The sequence below is a fragment of the Leguminivora glycinivorella genome, chromosome 18 (assembly GCF_023078275.1).
Source record: "Leguminivora glycinivorella isolate SPB_JAAS2020 chromosome 18, LegGlyc_1.1, whole genome shotgun sequence".
NCBI lineage: Eukaryota > Metazoa > Arthropoda > Insecta > Lepidoptera > Tortricidae > Leguminivora > Leguminivora glycinivorella.
This window is the reverse complement of record NC_062988.1, coordinates 10,540,765-10,563,194: the sequence shown is the minus strand read 5'-3', so window position 1 is coordinate 10,563,194 and position 22,430 is coordinate 10,540,765. Positions and strand designations below refer to the sequence as shown.

Sequence of the window (22,430 nt, the reverse complement as noted above, 5' to 3'; positions counted from 1 at the left end):
TTTATAAAAAAGTATAAGGAGCCAGTATTTTTACACTCAACTCAAATCGCGAGAGTACTGTATGATCCAATACTTGTAGCGCATATCCAGAAGTAAGATTGACTATACCTTTGTATTATTTAAACTAGAACTATAAGAATTTACGCTTAGTATATAAGTACCTAAATACACATTGGGTAGGTACTTGTTTGGGAAAATGCAGAGAATCTGAAAGTGCTATTATAAAGAGATTTGGAATTCTCACTTTTTCTTTGCGGTACCCTAAATTTCTTGGTCCCGACGTCGTGGTTTTGATCCAGAGATAAATTGAGGCAGGAATTTATAATTTTATCACGTATCACCCGTTGTTCTAGGGAACTATAACATTCCTCTTATTCGGTGTGCTGTGAAGATGAAATATGATGTGAATGCGTTTTTGATGGTATTATAAAAAGGAAGAACGGTGCTAGTTTTTAGTTTAACAAAAGACAAATTTGTCTATTGGAAAATTATGAGGGTTATGAAAGTTTTGGAGGTTACAAGTATCCAACATGGATATTATTGCAACTATTTTGGAATATGTTTAAACACAGACTGCATAAACATAGAAACTTGAGATACAAAGTACGAATTCCACCAACGAAATTCTTTCAGCGAAATTATTCCGTAGTAGGGTTAGAGGCGTAACGTATTTCAATATAAGATTTTTTTAAAACATTTTGTACCTACTCAGACCATTTTCCGACGCTCACAGAATACATTCTGTGAGTAACGGCAAATAAAAATTTCCAAGAAACTAACTTAACTCAGCATAAACACTTGTCTATTTTGCCTCAAAACGTAACCCTATTGCAGATAAGAATAATGAGCATCGGAAAAACTTGGCAAATTCAGTTACATGTTTAATCAAAGTTCGGGACCGAGGGCTGACCCGACGGCATTGACCTCACATGAGTCAAGTTGTCAATATCTTCGAGATGGCGATTAGTTGATTAGCGCGTCGTGGGTGTTAATCGACAATTATCCGTGGCGCAGTTCATAGTATCGTATTACTTTTGCAGACACGTGTTGTAAATAGATGTTAGTTAAAGACAGAATAAAGTTTAACTCCTGGCAGGCAAGCATGGTTGCGTGTTAAGCGATAAAACGTCAGGGCAGGCCGTCCTTTTCGCTCTATTTATACGTGCGATAAGGACGCACCGATGCGATAAAGTTTATCCAACTAGTGTGCTACGCCCGCTGGTCTACTTATAGTAGTGTTCCTACTTTCTAGGCTTCGAAAAACTCGATTTTGCGGGACTGAAATGTGGTGCCCTTAACAGCAAGACTATTGTTATGCATACGACACAGTTCTAGAGACTGGGCAGAATATTCAAAATATCAAGTTAAAACAAATCGGAAATAAAATTCCGTACAGATATAAGGAAAGTTTAAAACTCCTCTAATCCGTTCTCATTGTCATGCAGTTCTTAATAACCGATTCCAAAACCAAGAATAACGTCAAGAAAGAATACACATCCATATTCAGACTAAGTACGTTACCATAATCACGCAGGTAGTGAAAAAACTGCGTGACACGGGCAGTGTAACGACCTTTCAATGTTGTTTACCTGGCTGAGCGAATCTGAGGCCTGAACAGGTATTAGTGGAGTTATATAATGGACACAGGCGTGAAAACAAGTACGTCACCATGGGATGGTCGCAAAATTCGCAAGTCTATCCGACAGGTATTCAATGACTGAGAAACATCTAAATCTAAATCTAACTCATATGACAGACAAGCGATATTCGATGCCTGTAAAACAAGAGTAATGATGTCAGATCATTTTACAAGATACATATTCCTGTGTAATTGAAGGATTGACCCTGTTGGGATACACTTTTGTAAATATTACTTCGAATAGACGGTCTATAATAGGGACTTTAGCCAAGATCACCTTCCTTCTCTGTCGCCACGCCACGTAAGCGCGATACCAACCCGAAAAATCGATAGAGAGATTACGACAAGCATCAACAATTGTACGCTTGGCTACAGGATCAGATGTAAAACTTACAGCGTACGAGTTGATCGTTAACGAACTTCTGAACGAAAAAATAGTCCTCGTCAAGGCCTACCAATCTTATTAAAACAAATTAACGTGCACACAGCCGCTAGCGTATTAAAAACGTTGCCGCAAACAGACAAAAACAGCTCCCGCTCAAAATAAAAACGTGACAGCACATTATAATCTCTTCCCGTCGGCCATTTTGTTTTCTAGGAAGGTCTTCTTATCTTGGAAATTACCGAGAAAGTTGATGTTAGTCGGAAAATTGTCTTAAATGATTCAGTGGTTGATTCATATGTCATCGCGAGGTGGAAGTGTTTCAGGTTGAGTGATGGTGTTAGAATGTGGATTACCGGTAAAACTATTTTTGGATTGCGTCCTACTCACTAACGGAATACGGTTCCTCTTTTATTTTGCTAGTGTAAGCTAGCGCCGTAGTGAACGATATGGTAGTATCTCGCTATCACTATTCCAAATTAGTGCGATAGGAACAATATATGTATAGTTATTCTTTTGTTAAGAAACGATTAGCATCTTAGCTAGAGGCACATCTGGTTCTATCTAGCGTTTGGGCCCTTATAAATGAGAATATAGAAGCTTATTTTTTTTATATTATGCAGTTGCTTTTTATACTAAATGTATTTTTATGCGATAGTTACAGACAGGTCGCCTGATGGTAAGTGATCACTGCCGCCCATGGACATCCAAAACTCCTGAAGAGTTGGAGGTTGGGGTTGCATTGGTCATCCGAACGGTATGACAATAAGAACCAAAGCGGGCGTCTTTGTGAATGAACCGACCTACAAATTGCAGTCGGATTGCAATCCGTCTATATCGCCCCTTAAACAAAAAATCAGTACATAGCACTGTATCTATAGGTATCCGTGCTTCATACTCAAAGGACCTCAAAGCGCTACATTGGAGCATCGTAATCTGCCATGGACAGAATACGCAATAAGCCAGTAGGTTTTTGTTTCAGTATGAATAGGTAGACGTTTGACCACGATCACACCTCATGGTAAGCGATGATGCTATGAGATACCTAGGTGCAACTAGGGGAGCACAAAAGATCTCATCGCGTTCTCCAATGAGACAAATGCAACTTGCAAGCTTGCAAATTTTGTAATACGCTACGGATAACCAGGTCCGGTAGATCTGGCAATTAAGAGCTGCCGGATTTGGTTATGATTAGCAGACCGAGGTAAGGGTCCCCCCACATCTAGCGTCTCGCGAGCGTCGCGTCGGGCCAACTGTATGGGCAAAGCCCGACGCCGCGTCGACGCGACGTCTTTTTCCATACAGTTGGCTCGACGCGACGCTCGCGAGACGCTAGATGTGGGGGGACCCTAAATAAAAGAATCCAATGAGTCAAATGCAAAATTTAGGGATTACAATACGAGTATATACACTCCGAATACCCAGATAATAATGATAATGATTGGCGGACCTGGGTAAACAAAAGAATACACATAAACACAGCACGTTATGCGTTTTAGATGACGTAAAGGCGAATGGATGGTATGAGTTGATTAGAACAAAGGACGCGGACGATTGAAAAAAAAAAACGATTTTATTTTTTACTGTGATAATATTCATGTTTTCACAGTGAGATAGACATAGTAATTTTATATTTTTTACTCCTATGTTTCATGTTATTGTTTAAAAGTTCAAAATATCCTTTATGACACATGTTGTTGACATAAGTCACTCAACAAACTGAAAACTAACATCTTTATAGAATACCGAATCCGGTGGAGACAAGCAAAAATCCGGCCGGATCGTATATTAGTCCGGTTTTCAATCCCTAACAACATTGTATCAAATATTATAAAGACGTATGTATACTGAGATGAAGGGCCACAAATAGCTATGAACTCGTCTTGTTTATTTTCTGTCGGTGAGACCAGTCGGACCGCCTTGTGCGTAAAAGGAGTTATATGGCATAGTTCTCGACCAACTGCTTTCGATTGATTCTTTTGTCTTTTAAGCTGACTATAATTTCTTGAAACTCAGTATTATTGTGTGTATTCTTTGATCGAGTCAACCTTTTCATTGAATCGAAAGGCAAACTGTAGACGTTGAATATAATAGTAAAATAAAATAGCGTTAGGTACAATATTTAGAGAAATAACGGCGAATATACTATAAGATTGGTGATTGAAAAGACTAATTTATAAGTAGATTGAGATAAGTATGCCTATACTGGGTGTATAAAAATTTTTCTTTTCGTTAGAGATTACCTGTTGGACCTTGAATTACACATTATACATACATGCGATGCACTTTATTAATAAAAGTAAATAAATGGGAGTACATTTAACCTTATTATTACGACAAAAGTTCAATTCAACAAGTCAACAAACAGTGTCTACATTACCTATATTTATTTACTTTTTTGATACATTATCTGCGTCATGTGAAATATCTCGAAAACACATTTAATCAGCGCCAAATGCGTATTCATTGCGGTCATTGCCATTCCTAAAATTAATCTTATCTTTATTTATTGTAGTACGTGTTAAGTTCATCAGGTTATCGTGTTCAGATAACAAATAATTGTCGAACATGACACATACGACGTCTAGACTCCCGTACGTTCATTATGTAAGCGAAGCGAAAAGATAACAATTTAACTCAATGTATATACAGGTAAAGATAAATACAGTAGCGGCAAAAAATCTATCATGCGGTTATATATCGAAAACACAAAGTCGAATTCTTAAAATTAGCCTTTTATATCATTTAAACAACTATTGGATCATCATTATAAATATGTATTTGAATACTTAAGAGTCTTAGGACCAATTTCACGTGGTCCGTGGGCGACTACGACTACCACGAGATCCGCATCAGGATTATGTACTAATATTGAACTTCCTATTATAATAAAAAGTGTAAAAACACAAAACAGCGAATCTTACTATCAATATAAGATATGGATGTATTTATCAATCGTAGAAGTCATTGGTATGAAAATTAGATCACATCATTATTTTACTAGTTGAGGCCCACACCACAGGGTTACCCTGCATAACTCGTGCATACGAATTGATTTAAAAATGAACCTTAAGTTCGGCTGCCCTATGCAGTAATCAAGTATCTGCTTTTTGCCAAATTTTACAGTAGAGCGAAAAAACGATTTTGTTTTATTTTTCCTGATTATATGCTTATTAATAAATTGATAGCCTTTTAAACAGACGAACTTTATTATACTAGATATCATTAATAGTGTACTATAATTTTTTCTTCAAAATGATTAGCACAATCATTTTAAAATACAAAAACAGCTTTCTGCGTAGAATGCGATAAGAAAATTTTAAAGCTTTTCTACAAGAAAGAAAGTATCTTGAACTGTTTTCATTTAGCTTTGGTAGGCTTGTTATTTTTAACTGTATCTAAAACAAAAACTACAAAACAGATTTTCATGCGGTTTTCACCAATAAATAAAATGATTCTGCGGAAAGGTTTTGGTATATAATTTGTTGAGATCTTGTTTGAATTGGTTGAAATGTGTCAATTTTTGCTAATCAAGTCGGACAAAATTCTGCTGGCTGAAAGCTTTAATCGAAAACGCTGCCCAAACTGTTTGAGCTGTATCAAAACAATGTATCGTGAAATTGTGTATCTTTCATAGACATACAAAAAAGTCAGTAATAGCATATGTCTATCTTTTAAGGATAAATTACTATAACCATTTTTATGATAGCCCCGTGCGCAGCCGGGGCGGGCCGCTAGTAGATAGGTATATGTATACAATGTATACATTTTAGATAGATGCCTTTAATGTAGTGTATGTCATGCTTGTGTAAATTAGGTTTTAATATAAATGCAATATTGGAGTAATATACGGAAAAGAAGTTGTCTTAAGATTATAGGTTTAAGAGGTTTATCTGTCACGAAGTTCAAAAATACTCCTGAAACTTAATCAAGTACTTACGTTGTAGGAGACTATTTAAATAATAAAAAAAACCTCGAAAGCGATTTCCCGTGGAACGCACAATATTAATCAAGTACAGTAGGTAGGTGCCTAAATACTCGAAGACAGAAAAAAATAATGAAAGTTATAGTCTTCCTTAATTATAATAACAGGGAACTTGACTGTAGTTAAAATAAAATATTTTATACCATGCACAAAATAAAGCATCAGAATTATGAGATAAATATGGACATCAGTTATTTTTAAATCCAATTTCTATTTAATAAGCCAGGTAGAAATATATGTATAAAGTTACTGAGGTGACCGTGACGTCACTCAATTCAATGTAATATAAATTCCATATTAGCAAGTCTTTCAAATTCGTTTTGACAGTTCTTAAAAAGAAGCTGATTTGACTACGAGGCTAGTAACCTATTTATCAACTAACCAACATGCAATAATTATGTAAACGTATGTTCGTTATATGTATTTTCGTATTTTGTATAAAAGAAGTTACATATTAAATAAGACAAGTTCCTTGTGCTTTTACTGTTAACATCTGGTTGTTTTTTAATACTAAGACAATTTCTACCCGAAACCCAAATTAATACATGTATTAGTAATTACAAGATTTTGACATCATAACAAAATGATAGACGCCGAAGTCAAGTAACTTCGCAATGAATATCAATAGTTCTACGCTGAAGTCAAGTAACTTATCAATAAATATCAATATTTCTACGCTGAAGTCAAGTAACTTCGCAATAAATATCAATATTTCAACTCTGAAGTCAAGTAACTTAGCCATCTAATATGAATTGCAAGTATCTTTCGCAAGATACTCGATTTCAAGATAGAAATAGGGTAGATACTTGACTTTAGCGTAGAATACCCCGTTAAAAAAAGATACTTGAATTTTTTAAAGTTCTGTATTTTGAAAAATATACATTATAAAAATTTAAAAAAAATACTAAAATATGTATTTTGAAAAAATGAATCGAATGATGTAAAAAACCATTTTTTGGAAAATTTTGAGATACTTGATTTCTGCGTAGGGCAGCCGAGTTGTCCAAATAGTATTTTTCATATGCACCTACCCTTTATACTGTAAATTTCATCGACATCGCAATAGCCGTTTTTTTTTAATAATGAAATAAGTATGCAAATGTGTCCGAAAAAATATGATAGATTATTTTCCGCTACTGTATAGGTACCTACATATATTTATTATGATTAAGTTTGAAGTAGAATTGCCTGATTTCGATCATGGACACATTGGACACCTTAAGTACCAGAGGAGTTTTCTTCTTTGTCAGCTTAAGATAGGAAATATCCCATCTCTGTTATGAAAACTCGCTTATACTTACATAATACGGTATTTGTAAGTATGTAAAAGAATTACGTGTATTTTTAATATTGTCAGAATGTCTGAAATATGATGAGATCCGGAATTTTTATACATTGGCAGTCTTTGTTCCTCATTTTCGCCGAGACACTTAAAATTGTTTATTCGCCTTCATAATTTTCAGAGCGGTATCAGGAGCGGCTCACTCGGCGATCCTTTCGCCGCGCTACAAGTACATGCCCGCGGCCGCGAGTTCGCGGCCCATTCAGTGGCGACGACCTTCGCGCGGCGCAATAGAATTCAATGTCGTCTGCACGCGTGCGGTCCGTTTGTTAATGTAGGTAAAAATTTGAAATGGCGGCGTTTTGTGAACATCAAAGGAGTGAGCCTTCTGTACTTGTACTATTATATATTCTGTGGCGGTATTTTACTCATGTTTGTTTTCGTAAAATATCAGAAATTACCTCATCTTCTTTCTTCATTTCATTTCTATTCTTTCAAAGTATTATGGAACTTACCTGTAACAGAAAGAAATAATTAATACACAATTCAATTTACCATTTCTAAATTAAAATATAATTATGTGACATTATCTGGGTAAAGGGACCCTATTGTCGATGGCGTTTACGGCGTTATGAGCGATGTTCGTGTACAAATACGTCGCCGAGGGGCGTAAGCGTCATCGACAAAAAGGTCCCTTTACCTAGATCTTTAAAGAGACCTTAAAAGAGACCTGAGATCTTTAAACTTAGACCCGAACATGGCACTGAACCGTGCTGAGTGGAAAAAAAGGACAGGGAAGGCCAACCCCAAGTAAATGGGATAAGGTCCAGGCAGATAGATAGATATCAATAAATCCATTTACAAAAGACAGAGCACAGAACTTTATTTATATAGAAGAAACAAGTTCATCTATTTGTATAGGGGCCGAGCGTGTCAAATTTTGTACTGAAGTTGTTTCTTGCCTGTAATTTTAAATATGTCTCAGTCTCTTGATTGTTCATAATTTTTGTGTTGTTGCAATTGAATATCACGTAACGAGGCATTTTTTATGTTTTGATTGACTTCAACTTACAAAAATTGACGCCCGAAAGCTGCAAGCTGCGATTAAAGATGGACAACTCAGTGGATTTCACTGAGTTCATTTGACACGCTAAGTAGATACGTTTGCTTGATCTATGGTATATATGACATCTGTGAGACAGAGCTTAACGCGGGTGCGAAATGTTAGGGTTTGGCAAACCGTACTAACTTTGTAGTTGCCGGCGTCCATAGGCTACGGATACTGCTTATCATCAGGCCTATATGTTTTACCACCGATTTAGTATTAAAAAAGTCAGTATCCGTAACGCCAGGGTCACGAACCCAAAACTAATGAACCAACGCGAGAGCAACATAAAAAAAAATGCTTTATAAACTTTATACCTCTTTATGCCCGTTATAAAACATTAGCTTCCTAAATTGAGACGTTTTATTATTAGAAATACAATTTTGACAGTCGTAAAGCGTCGATCCGGAGTTATTATTTTAGTTTACGAGTTGGAATAGCACAATGCTGGCGCCGTCCTTTTCGCACTATTTGTAAGTGCGATAGGGAATGTGATAAAGTTTATCCCACTAGTGTATGTACTACGCCCGCTGACGAAATATTTTTTATAGTCCGTCAGTTTTTTCACAGCAGGTAGTTAGAGGTTTTCCCGAGGGTCTACACTCTACAGTATGGAGTCCTTAAGGAGTGTACAGTTTTCTATAGGGTCGACAACGCGCAAGTAACACGTCTGGAGTTGTAAGCGTGCTATAGAGTTTGCCACCGTGTGGTATAAAAAAATGTGGCCAACTGCTGGGTCTTTGCCTCTTCTGTTTCCCAACACTATACATACTCTGTACTTTTAGGTAAGTATTTAAAAAATAAGTAGTTACAACATGTGTTGATTAACCAACTACCGTAACTATAAAGCGGATTAGGAATGTAAGGTGCTTAAGACCAAATGGTCAGCGGTGCTGACTGAACGAAGAAAGTATATTTTATTGTGCGGAATCCTTGGAACGCGAGTCCGACTCGCACTTGGCTGTTTTTTTTTTGCTTGCTCCGACCTTGGCCTCGGATAATCTGTGGTCCCCAATTGCCCATTCGGTCGCTATTTTGGCCCACTTGCCCGGAAACAAGATTACTAAACGATATTCTTATGTAAAAGACGCGTTTGCTTTGTCAAATTGAATTCTTGAAAGCTAGATTTAAAAAAAGGCCTCTATTTATTTAAAATTTACTGTTGCGACATTCACCTATTTTATTTCAGCGGTAGGAAGTTCGAAACGAGTGGCGGAAAATCGACACGAGATACAACTTTCCTTTTCGCACCTGTATCGTACGACGTTTTTCAGTACAGATGGCCCTTTTTAAGTCTCAACCTGACGAGAAATGAACAAAAATCACCATCTGTACTGAAAAAATATATCCAGATAAAATCTCAACGGCACTAAACGGCTTATAACCTCATTTCTTTGCGACACAAACAGAATGACACATTAATAACACAAGAACGCTTCCGTTTCCCTACTTGAATCGGAGCCAATGTCATTGCCATTCTCTTCGCAAGGCCACAGTATAATAAAGAGTACTATCGTACAGTATGGCCACTTCCGCTCCCCGCTGAAAGTGCCGCCTACCCCCTCTCGGTTACCTCACAGTTACCGCCTGTCAAAAACGCGAACAGTCGACCTGTCATATGTCACTCATACAAGCATAGTACTCATTCACCTACACGAGCTTAGACTGTGTGCTAGGAACGCGCCTCTTTCATATATTTGATCGCCAGTGTCCGAGGTGTGGCAAGGGCGCCGAGGCCTAGAGCACCCAATTAAACTTATGCGAAAATATAGATATGGTTCGATTATTTTATTGTGGCTGTGAGTCACGATTTGTGTACAAAACCTTATATATAGGGTTCCAAATAGCTTTGTAGATTTTACTTAATATAACAAGTTTTCATTGATTTCCGTTCTTTAAGGGAAGGTCCTTTATTTATTGAATCTGTATTGCACAAATAAAAACATCGTACAAAAGGCGAACTTAATGCCGTAAGGCATTCTCTACCTGTCGACCATTAAAAAGCATAAAAGCTTTAGGTGCAAAGCAGAAAAGCTTTAAGTGAATTATGGTTTAAGATATTTTATTCTTCATAAGATTTTACAAAATCACTTACTGAGAAAAACATTATTTACTTAAACCTACTTAAAACTAGGTAAGAGAGGGTAGCATGCGGTGACCGAACACAATCTTGTCTTAAAAATTAGGGTAAGCGCATAAAAGTATGGTAAGCGGTAGCAAAAGAGACATTGAAATTAAAATGAATGCACAACATGTAGGGCCAGTTCAACAAAATATTTACAACATCGCCTAACCGTCGGTTAGGAATTACAAGTATTTTTTTCTCCATGAAACTAGTGTCTCAACTCTTTCTTGCTGTTATCGAGTTATTCAAAAAGTACATTTTAATGGCTAATAAGTATAGTGTCCTTTATAACTTCCTAGTATTATTTATTATGGCATGTGCCGTCACCGACAGATATTTCACACTAACTTGAATGCTTAAGCGTCTCTCACACTTACTAATTAATTCTTATTATGTATGAAAAAGACAAAAATAAATCCGAAATTAAAAGTGATATACCGCGTGGCTCTTGATAATTAATTAACCTAACGACATGTCCAATTTACCGGAAAAAAAAAACACGGTGTGTAACTTCAATATTACCACTTTTTTTTCACGAGTTCAGGAATTTGTTTTTTTTTTATTATGTGAGGTAGTTTTTATACACTTTTGTCGATCTCCGCGAGATATTTTATATTTATTACAAAGTGAATCGACCTTATAAACTATACTTCGCTAATTCATGTGGTAAGTGAGTCACGTTTTTTTCATTTGTGACGCAGTTTTTTCCTGTCGCGTACGGCCGTGACATTTGTGTGTCTGACCGATTGGCCGGCCTTCGGGCGCGGTCGTCAACACCGCAACGACTGAGCTCAGACGAATGAGTGCGATCTCTGGGTAGTGGGTACCAAGAGTACAGTCAAGCAACAAAGCTATGAATACAGTCAAAGTGCCAAAAATATGTATACAGAATTGCTTGTTATATATTAAGGTGTTTATACATATTTTTGGCATTTGGCTGTAGACACAGCTTGGTTGCTGACTGAGTGACTATACAATACAGTCAAGATGTTAATAGTTATATGTTATTCAAGGGGGCAAAGTTATAGAAATAGAAATCAAAGGATTCTATAGTTGAACGAGAATAGAATCCAGAACTTGCGAGTTTTTTAAGACTCCTTATTCCTTAGAGCGCTCATCAATTTCACGAAACGGCCATCGATAGATGGCGTTGGCGCTCGGTACGCGAGCACCTGCAACTCAACGCGCGTTTCAACGCCGACACAAATAATCTTGATAGTTTTGAATTAAATTGGTATAATAACATAATTTTCAATTTTATACGGGGAATTTCCTGTTCATGGTATGGTAGTAGTAAATAAGGTGTATGAATGTAGTAAAAGTATAGTAGTCTACATATACATATATAAATACAGGTTTCCTAATTGATTGATTCAACAACCAACACCGCTGAGCCGAAACTACGAAAGCTAGAAAGTCGAAATTTGTATAGATTGCATTAACAAAATTTCGAAGAGATAAGAATCGATTATGAAAATTTACACCCCTAGTAGAGGGAAAAAGGGGGTGAAAGTTTGTATCGGGATCAATTTGTTTTTTTTATTAGGAAAATTTTAGTTAGGAACTTGAAATTAGAGAATAGTTTAATAGTGATTTCTGTTTTTTTATTGAATGTATATGCATACTGATTGGTCCCATTTTTATCAGAACCCAGTTCTGATGATGGGATCCTGGAGAAATCCAGGGAACTCCTCAAGTCTGAAAGGCATACATATAGCGATTTTTGTGTTTTTATATGAATAGCATGCATTTACGTACGGAACAATGACATTTGGTGCAGTGGAACTGTTGATGATGGTCAGACCGGAACTCCCTAAATCTAAACGGCACAGTTATAGACTTTCATATTTTTATAAGAACAGCATGCACTTACGTCCAGAATAGTGACATTTGGTGCAGTGGAACTGCTCATGATGTTGTGTCACTTTTTAACCATCGCCTCAAATCTCTCAAGGAAGGACGGTTCTCAATTCGTCTGTTTTTTTTTTGTTTGTTCCTCGATATCTCCGTCGTTACTGGACCGATTTAAAAAATTTAATAATTAAAGCATTAAAAGCAGTTTTAAAAAATACCTACACATTTCTACATATGCTCTGCCTACCCCTTTATGGGATACAGGCGTGATTGTATGTATGTATTTGTACATAATCCAACATTTGCAAGTAGCTTTCATCAGAACCCAAAAGGCGGCGGTTTTTTTTTTCTTAAAAATTATGAAACGTTTTTTTTATGGGATAGGAGGCAAACGAGCAGACAAGTTGCCTGATGGTAAGCGATCACTGCCGGCTATGGACACCCGAAGCACCAGAAGTGTTGGTGCGTTGCCGGCCTTTAAGATGGATGTACGTTCTTTTCTTGAAGGTTTGAAGGTCGCATCGGTCCGGAAATACCGCTGGCAACAATTCATTCCACAGTTTAACTGTGCATGACGTGACCTGTGCAAAACATTGCGTCTTAGAAACATTTGAAAGGGTGAAAATCAAATTATGTACATGTTCGTTCTAAAAGTAGCTGATCAAACATCGTCGGTTTGGAAAGCCTGCGGTTAAATTTTTGCTCCTTCCTTACTATACATATTTTATTTAGAGGGTTTTGAGATTTAGGTAATAAAACAACGCTTCATTAGGTTTGATAGCATTATGTAAAGTATAATGTCAATGTAAGTGCAAGCAGTCTTATGAATAGAATAGCAGTTCTGTTGACCACCTCCTGACTCCATCATGAGACCTTGGACCTCATCTAGTTCGATGGTGCTCGTCGGCCCAAATCTAATGAGCCCAAACATGATGGGGTTATAATGAGGAGAATAGCAGTTCTGTTGACCACCTCCTGACTCCATCATGAGACCTTGGACTTCGTCTAGATCGATGGTGCTCGTCAGCCCAAATCTAATGAGCCCAAACATGATGGGGTTATGATGAGGAGAATAGCAGTTCTGTTGACCACCTCCTGACTCCATCATGAGACCTTGGACCTCATCTAGTTCGATGGTGCTCGTCGGCCCAAATCTAATGAGCCCAAACATGATGGGGTTATGATGAGGAGAATAGCAGTTCTGTTGACCACCTCCTGACTCCATCATGAGACCTTGGACTTCGTCTAGATCGATGGTGCTCGTCGGCCCAAATCTAATGAGCCCAAACATGATGGGGTTATGATGAGGAGAATAGCAGTTCTGTTGGCCACCTCCTGACCCCGTCATGAGACCTTGGACCTCATCTAGTTCGATGGTGCTCGTCAGCCCAAATCTAATGAGCCCAAACATGATGGGGTTATGATGAGGAGAATAGCAGTTCTGTTGACCACCTCCTGACTCCATCATGAGACCTTGGACCTCATCTAGTTCGATGGTGCTCGTCAGCCCAAATCTAATGAGCCCAAATATGATGGGGTTATGATGAGGAGAATAGCAGTTCTGTTGACCACCTCCTGACTCCATCATGAGACCTTGGACCTCATCTAGATCGATGGTGCTCATCAGCCCAAATCTAATGAGCCCAAACATGGTGGAGTTATGATAAGTAGAATAGCAGTTCTGTTGAACATCTCCTGCCTGACTCCATCATCATGAGAACCAGAACCTCATCCTGGTCCCAAAATATAATAATAATTCAAACTCTCAACAAACTTCACGTATAACTTAAAATCCAAAATCATATGAAAAGCATGTCGAATGCTAAAATTGCATAAGGTGTAAAAAGGATCAAGATTTGTTTAGTCGCAGTTTACGGCATTTCTCGGAACTATCGCGCTGCTTACGAAAGCTAGGTGCGCCGGACGATCAAACGCAGGTCCGTTGTCTTCGAGCGCTCGGCGCAGACTGAGCGGGCTCACGTTAGCACAGTGTCTTTTATTCGAATTTTAGGTGTTTTAAAAACATATCTATCGACAGAAAGGTATGTCTTATATGTATGATTTTTTTTTTATAGGTCAATAAGAAGTTCTAGTTTAGGATAATATTATTTAAGAGTTACAAAAAATGCAGGAATCGCAGGAAAAATACATAATGTAAACCTCTTTTTATCGAAAAAATGGGGAGGATACGGAAGGTTATTTATCCACCATTTCAAGTAAATCTTAAAATGTCAAAGTATTAGCTAACTCGTACAGGATATAACAAATAGGATTGTGATCATTTATTACCCCAAATAACATTTTTAACAGCACAATCACGATTCTAAACGAGCTATTCCACTACGAAATTTGAAAACGTCTTCCGAAAAAACTGATTTTTCGGAAGTATAAAAAGACATATTTTAAAGTAGTACCAATTGACTTTCTAGCTTAAGATATGTACTTTTAGGAACATTATCATTTTTTTAATAATCATTTATAGTTTCTTTATAATTTTGAATGAAAAAGGTTCTATTTTGCAAAAAACGCTCGTCTTTAGGAATAAGGCCTCTTAACACACGAGAAGTAAATAAAATACATTTGCACCCGAGTGTAACACAAAACTTTTCTCCTCACTATAGCGAGGAAACTACAACGAAAAAAATGCGTTTATCACTGCTTCCAGTAGTTCCACAGGTGGTAAATCATCTTTATTACTAGATTCACCTACTTCTATCAATTTTAAAACAGTTATTTTGACTTTATTCAAGGTCAAATTACTTTACCCACTAGTGGATGAAATGCGTTTTTACCCGCTGGTATTAAAGGACAAAACACTTGTTTCCGAGCTAGTGAAGGGAAAATATATATGCGGACAAAGTGCCAAAAATATGTATCTCCAATCTTAACGTATGAGCAATAAAAAGTCGTGTATACACACATATCGTCAACGCTCTGACTCAGTCTGGCTCTGTCACGCTACTACAAAAGAGCGATAAGGAGAACTACGAAACCCTAATAGAAGTGTCGTTCGCGAGTGAGTGATTTAAAAGAACTATATCTTTTGACTGAACTCGTTCACTCTTCAACTCAGTAGCGATTCAACTCGCTCATTTCGCTCAGTAACTCACCTATCTCAGAGTTACTTGCGAGTTGCGCGCTCTTTCCCACTCATGATTCGAATGAGCGGGCTGAACCAAAAGAGCGAAACGATGCAAATGTTTCGAATGACAGCTTCGGAGCGATTCGGAAGTATTGGGTTTGGCAATATGGCGGTATCGTATCTCACGATTCGCCATCTTGCTACAAATAGTCTGACAGCTTCACTGAGCGAAATGAGCGAAATGAGTGATATATATCACCGCGAGCGAAAGATATGAATCAATCTTTTCATCTCAGTGAAGCGTTTTGCGCATCTCTAAACCCTAACGAAGCGTAACGGCTCAGCCACGACATTGGTCTAATGGCCCCTGTACACATATGGCCAACGGTTTCACCAACCCCCTTGGCCAAGCGTGTAGAGGGCTACTTGGTCGTAAGTTGGCAGTTGGCGCTTGCGCTTGCCGGCCAACCGATTGGTGTCGGTTTTTTGTCCACACATCAAAGGATCTTGGCGCCAATGGCCAACTGCGTTTACACGTTGGCGCTTCATTCAGTTGGTCGTCAACTCGTCAGCCGTCAGAGAGGACAGTAGTGAAATATTTACGAAAATAATAAGTTTATCTATGCCAATAATAGTGTAGATTTTAGGATATAAAATAAACTTGCAAATGTTTAATGTATTTCCTAAAAAAGATAAATGTTCTTATCAGAATATTCAAAAAATTGTTAATATTGCAAATAATTTAATTTTACTACGGGGTTATTATTTTTTAATCAAATTTTTCTGAAAACGTCTATGACCTAGAATTTCCTAGACTTTTCCATTCCACGTCCATCTTTCATGAAGAGCCAATGCCAAGTGATTGGTTCGCCAATGTGTAAACAGCGGCTCTTATCTTGGCCAAGGGGTTTCACAAAGGGCTGGTGGAACTGTTGGCCATATGTGTACAGCGGCCATTAGACCAATGTCGTGGCCGGGCCGTATGCGTTTCTGACGTTGACTAGATACTCTAGATAGTAGATACCAAGATAGCTAAATTAACAAACGTTTATTACGATAATCGCGAAAATACTTAATTAGAAGTTACGATGCAAAATAGTGTCTTAATCCATCGTAGAAGACTTATCCTTAAAATAAAATAATTATCACGAAAATACTTTATCTTACAATTGCAATTTTAAGCAAAACAGTCAAATGGCCTTTATCTCCTTTATCTGAATCAATCAGAAATCACTATCACACTGCCTTGTATTAGCGACCGATTTTACTTAGACCGAGTTTACACATAAATTTCTGTACCAAAATCTACTCGTTCCGCTTCAGCGCTCATGTCTTACAACCTACGCTAAATTGCGCGTGGAAGATGAAATCAAGGTGTGGCTAAGGTGCTAGCCATCATCACCATCGCTTACGCTTCGTAGCTATCTCTCCCTTTCGCTCTTCTGTAGTCGCGCGACAGAGCCAGACTGCGTTTCGCGACGTAGCGTCCGTCAACGATTGTCACTTCGGCTTGGCCGGCTGATGTTCATCTGTTATATCGCTTTGTATAGTATAAGGTAGTATTGAGCCATTCATACTAGAGACATCATCATCGTCCTTGCGTTATCCCGGCAATTGCCACGGTTTATGGGGGCCTGGATCCGCTTTAACAACTAATCCCAAGATTAGCGTAGGCACTAGTTTCACGAAAGCGACTGCCATCTGACCTTCCAACAGTTCAAACCCGAAGGGTAACTAGGCCTGGAATTAGTCCGGTTTTCTCACGATGTTTTCCTTCACCGAAAAGCAACTGGTAAATATCAAACGGCATTTCGTACATAAGTTGCGAAAAACTCATCGGTACGGTACGAGCCGAGATTCGAACCCGCGACCTTCGGATCGAAAGTCGCACGCTCTTACCGCTAGGCCACCAGCGTTATGATACCATCTAGCGATACTAGAGACATATGTGAGATAGTATAATGTAATCGAGCCGTTTATATAGCAGGCGTGCTTACAAAACGTTAGAATATAAAGTTATGCCTCTCAATATATTTTATGTAGTACTAAAATAATCGTTAAAAGGGTTCGCCCGCATTGCTCTGCCCTTATAAATATAAATTGACTGTATGATGGATGCGTGTTAAATGATATTAACTGAGGAATGTAATTATCGGGTAATTTTAATGAATTGCTATTGCTATAATGAACATTTGACAAGATTAATAATTATGATTTATAGTAAATTAACCAAAGACCAAACGACTTACCAAAGACAGGGTATAGGTAGTGGAAAACATCGGCTGCGTCAGACGGACGGACAGACAGACTCACGAGTAATTATATACGGGTCCCTCTTTTAGTTTGATGAGGTAGGGAACCTTAAAAACGAGGGTAGACCTTTGCTTAATTTGCTTTGCCAAAGTCAGGACAGTGGGAAAAATCGACAGACGGACGGACAGACAGACGAGTGATCCTATAAGGGTTCCTTCTTTTCGTTTTGAGGTACGGAACCCTAAAAGCAAAGGAGACCTTTGCCCAGCAGTGGGCTAAGAAAGACTAATAAAAAAAATTGTTAACTAAAAACTAATTGAAATACGGTTGTACTCACGTTATTATATCGCTATTGCTGCGACATGTTTCGGGCCAATTCGGAGGCCCCTCTTCAGGCGTATAGGAGTAATATATGTATATGTCGCAGCAATAGCGATATAATAACGTGAGTACAACCGTATTTCAATTAATTATTTGAATATGTCTCACGGAAGTTTAACGTGTATAACTAAAAACTAGCGTGAACTATGTTCTGCTAAACAGATTTATATTTTCCAGTAGCCTTATGTCTAATTATACATTCAATATGTTGATAACAGCACCGGCCAGGGTTTTACAACTTCCTCTGGCGTCAATAAATTACCTATTTATCACTGCAGTCATATTGAATAAGCTATTCTGTTCACACTTTCGACGGCACTATTCTGATGTATATATAAAAAGAAAAAAAATGTGTAAAAGATTTTTTTAGCCAAGTATTTGTGTCTAGTCAAATGTCCCACTTTGCCTCTAACAAGGACGAAATTTGCTTGTATATTTATACTATAACTTGCCATAGCATCCTTATGGCAACTGGAAACAAGAGGAACTTTTTGCTGAAAAACGACTGGACAAAAGCATATAGTTACGCCACAACAGTATTACACATACGTACCTAATACCTATTAGGCATAATGCTAAAAAAAAACATTCAATCGACATACATACACACCATAACGCCTGTATCCCATGAAGGGGTAGGCAGAGCACATGAAACTACTCTAGTTCCAGTGCCACTTTTGGCAAATAAGGGGTTTTCAGAAAACGAAACTGACATTGCAGTGACAGGTTGCCAGCCTCTCGCCTACGCCACAATTTAACCCATATCCCACAGTCGCCTTCTACGACACCCACGGGAAGAAAAGCGGTAGTGAAATTCTTAACCCGTCACCACGCGTGCAACCACATAATGAGATGTTAATACAACACAAGTTAGGACCTCCTTATTAAGTGAGAAATTCAAGTCAAATCAAGTTTCGGAACCAACCACACGGCTATTAACCATATGGATCCAACCGACAAAAACAAGCAAATATCAAAGGCAATTTCCACGACGATATTTGTTAACAAATGCCATTGACCTCAGAATATGTCTACTGACGCCTATGTCGCTTAGAACTAGAAACTGTTTAGTATTTAAACTACGCATAGCGTATGTTCGCATTTCCGTCGTTACTATGGCGTGTTGGGTAATACTAAACGTCTAGAAAGGGCTTAAGTCCCTTTGTGTACTAAGCTACTTAATACTGACTAAGCTAACTCGTTGAAAGGCCTTCGTCCGCTTACAATCGCAACAGACTGGAATCAATTTAGCGTCGCGGTTACAAAATACAACCTAATCGACTTTAGTAAGAGAAACGGTATAAGGAATATGTACTCTCATATGTTATTTGTAGTGATATGAAGGAATACATGAAAGATTATATTTACATTGACACGTTTCACATAAGTTGTCTGAGCTGAGTAAATTGCGGACATTTGAAGACGGGTTTTAAAAAGATTTTTATTTTTATTTTGCTAGGTAACCATAACCATTAGATAAGACTAAGATTTTAATAAGCCAACCAGATATGGGGAGTAAAATATAACAAAATTAATATTAGATACTTAAGCTATTATTTGATATTTAATACAAGATTAAAGAACCAAATAATTAAACTTTTTGTACGCATTTGTACCACGTAACCTACCCATGAACGTTTCAATGTAAATATTATAAATTAATTATTCTTAATCACTAACAACGGATGAGGGTAAATATTCCTTATACCGTATCTCAGACCACTTGTAGTTGCGTTAGCAAAAGCGTCGAGCGTTTGGCGTAGCATTTGTCACTGTCGTGTAAAACATTTGCTAGTATTATTATGGGTATTACTGGGTCCTAGTTGTACTATTATATATTCTGTGGTCCTAGTTACAATACAATGTGATTCATCCTATAAATGTGCACGATCAACGAAGATATTTTTACAGTAATGGCTTACTCATGGTCACAGAGTAGCCTAGTCGAAAGACGTGGCCTACGATGGACTGAGCTCGCCCAGAAGGTGTCTGTTCGCTCTCGGTTTGGATGCCGGATTATACAAGGTGCTCGCGAGGAACCCGCATAACTTGAACCACGCGTTTCTGAGGCAAAAAGAAAGAAAAAATGTTATATGAATTTTAAAAAAATCTCAAAAAAAAAATTTTTTGGACGTATTTTCACGAAAAAAAAAATTTTTATCCATAAAGTTGGCAATTAAAATGAGTTCCTTCATTTATTTTTCTAAAAACCAAATTATTTGGAAGTTTTTCTTGTCACATTTTGACATCTATCAATGACTACTGTGAGACTATGCTCCACAATTGCGCATCAGCGCCGTTAAGAAACCTTTTCTACTGAGTAACAATACGGAAATGTTTTTTTTTAAATTGGCAATAACTCTGAAACTAGACGAAATCTAGAAAAGTTTATATGACATTTTAGTCTTAAAATGTGACCAAGAATATGCCGTTAAAGTTATATGGGTTCCTCGCGAGCACCTTGTATAAGCTGGGGAATACAGACGCCGGCAAGGAATGAATTCTTGGGAGTGCTCATAAGAAAATAAGCAGAAGAGGATATTGACTAAATAAACAACCCACACTCGACCGTATATGTTTTAGCTCGTCTGAAACCTGGGTGTATTGCCTCCGGTGTAAAGGATTTAAACATAGTGATAATTCCTTATACTATAGAAATCAAATGCACGCACCAATCAAATGGAGCACTGGAGGCTTTGGTCACTTTTTCTTTGTATATGTCATTTATTTAATGTTTAATAATTTTCTCATTACGTATTGACATAATTTATTCACGAAAAGCAAATCTCCTTTTTGTGTAACAGAGTAATCCGTGTAATATCGACCATTGAAATTGTTACGCAATGCTAGCGAACAGAGTTTCCCAAATGCGTGGGTTCAATGCTTCATTACATACTCTTGCCAATTTCAAGATGTTGCCTGAAGTAGGTATTATTTTTTTAATTGGAATTGCTATACTTTTTTAAATACGAATATTATAGGATGAGTAACGATGGACAAGACACACTCATCGACAGACGATTTGAAATCTTTCGGGTTATTCAGGCCCACGGTGTATATTAAGGGCCCATATTGTCCCACAGCTGGGCAAAGGTCTCCCTCAAATTCCTCCACGTAACGTATATCCCCTGAAGTCTTTCAAAGCCGTCAAGCTCGTCCCGCCATCTCTGGGTAGGTCTACCGCGACGCCTTGCAATTTGTGGCACCCAACCAACGTGTGACTGTATATGAAAAAGATAGTGTTCAAATCTATGTTACGGTAAAGGTATCTACAGAGCAGAGTGCAGAAAGATAACCGTTTGACACGTTATAACTAGCAATCTAGGCAATGTCATTCATTCGGACACACGAGCCGGCATCGCACATACTCAGCTTCTTGGAATTTGTACACAATCGTTGCGCGACATGCCATGCTCAGCCTTCTCAATGGCGGAACCATATGGACGGACGAAATAACCAGATTATGTAATATTTAAATCTTTTGCTACACTATTTTACAATACAGAAAAATACATACAATAACCTAACATGAAAACTAACCTAACCACAAAATTACAATTTTGAAAAAACCCCCGACCGCGACATACACAGAAAAAAAAAATTACTTGAAGCAAGTAATATTATTTGAGTCAAGATCTTTTGGGATTTCGATATAAGGAAAATGGAGAATTACTTAGATTAAGATATAAAATGTTTCGCATTATAGTTCTTAGACCAAGAACTACTTTTTTGTATCAACATTTTCAATATCTCTTCCACTAAAAGCTAATAACTGTTGTTTCAAGAGAGAAAGCATTTTGACATAATTATTCCTATTCTTAATTGAAGATTGAATGTATTTTGTTTATAATAGTATTAAAAATTGGCTCAAAAGCGTTAGTTCTTATTGTAAAATAGCACATATTCTCTTCAAATGATGTAAGGCTCTTTTTTCAAAAGCTAAATTGTTTGACCCAAGAATGAACATATTTAAAACAAGATATTTTCGTTCTTGGGTCAAACAATTTAGCTTTTAAAAAAGAGCCTTACATCATTTGAAGAGAATATGTGTTACTTCACAATAATAATATTAAAAATTGGCTCAAGAGTGTTAGTTCTTATTGTAAAAAAGCACATATTCTCTTCAAATGATGTAAAGCTCTTTTTTTAAAAGCTAAATTTTTTGACCCAAGAACGAAAAAATCTTGTTCTAAATAGCTGATATAATTTACTCAAGAGCGTTTTGTTCTTGTTGTTAAACGGCCCATATTCTGCCCAAATATGTTAAGTTCTTATTTTTTAATCTAAATGGTTTGACCCAAGAATGAAAATATCTTGATCTAAATAGCTGGTTAATTTACTC

At 37.4% G+C, this 22,430-nt stretch overlaps 1 protein-coding gene across 8 annotated transcripts in view; it reads right to left on the bottom strand.

Moving 5' to 3' along the window:
- LOC125236157 (brain tumor protein) overlaps positions 1 to 22,430 on the bottom strand; it is an 834,846-nt gene that overhangs the window by 213,273 nt on the left and 599,143 nt on the right. Inside the window, exon 1 of one of the 8 annotated variants that reach the window (XM_048142860.1) lies at positions 7,750 to 7,782. The exons of 6 other annotated variants lie outside the window; for them this stretch is intronic. In XM_048142860.1, coding sequence (XP_047998817.1) covers positions 7,750 to 7,767 — 18 coding nt within the window. In that variant the 5' untranslated portion in view covers positions 7,768 to 7,782. Of the gene's footprint in view, positions 1 to 7,749; positions 7,783 to 19,915; positions 20,153 to 22,430 lie in introns of those variants that run through there. One more of the 8 variants, XR_007178170.1, reaches the window with a different exon arrangement.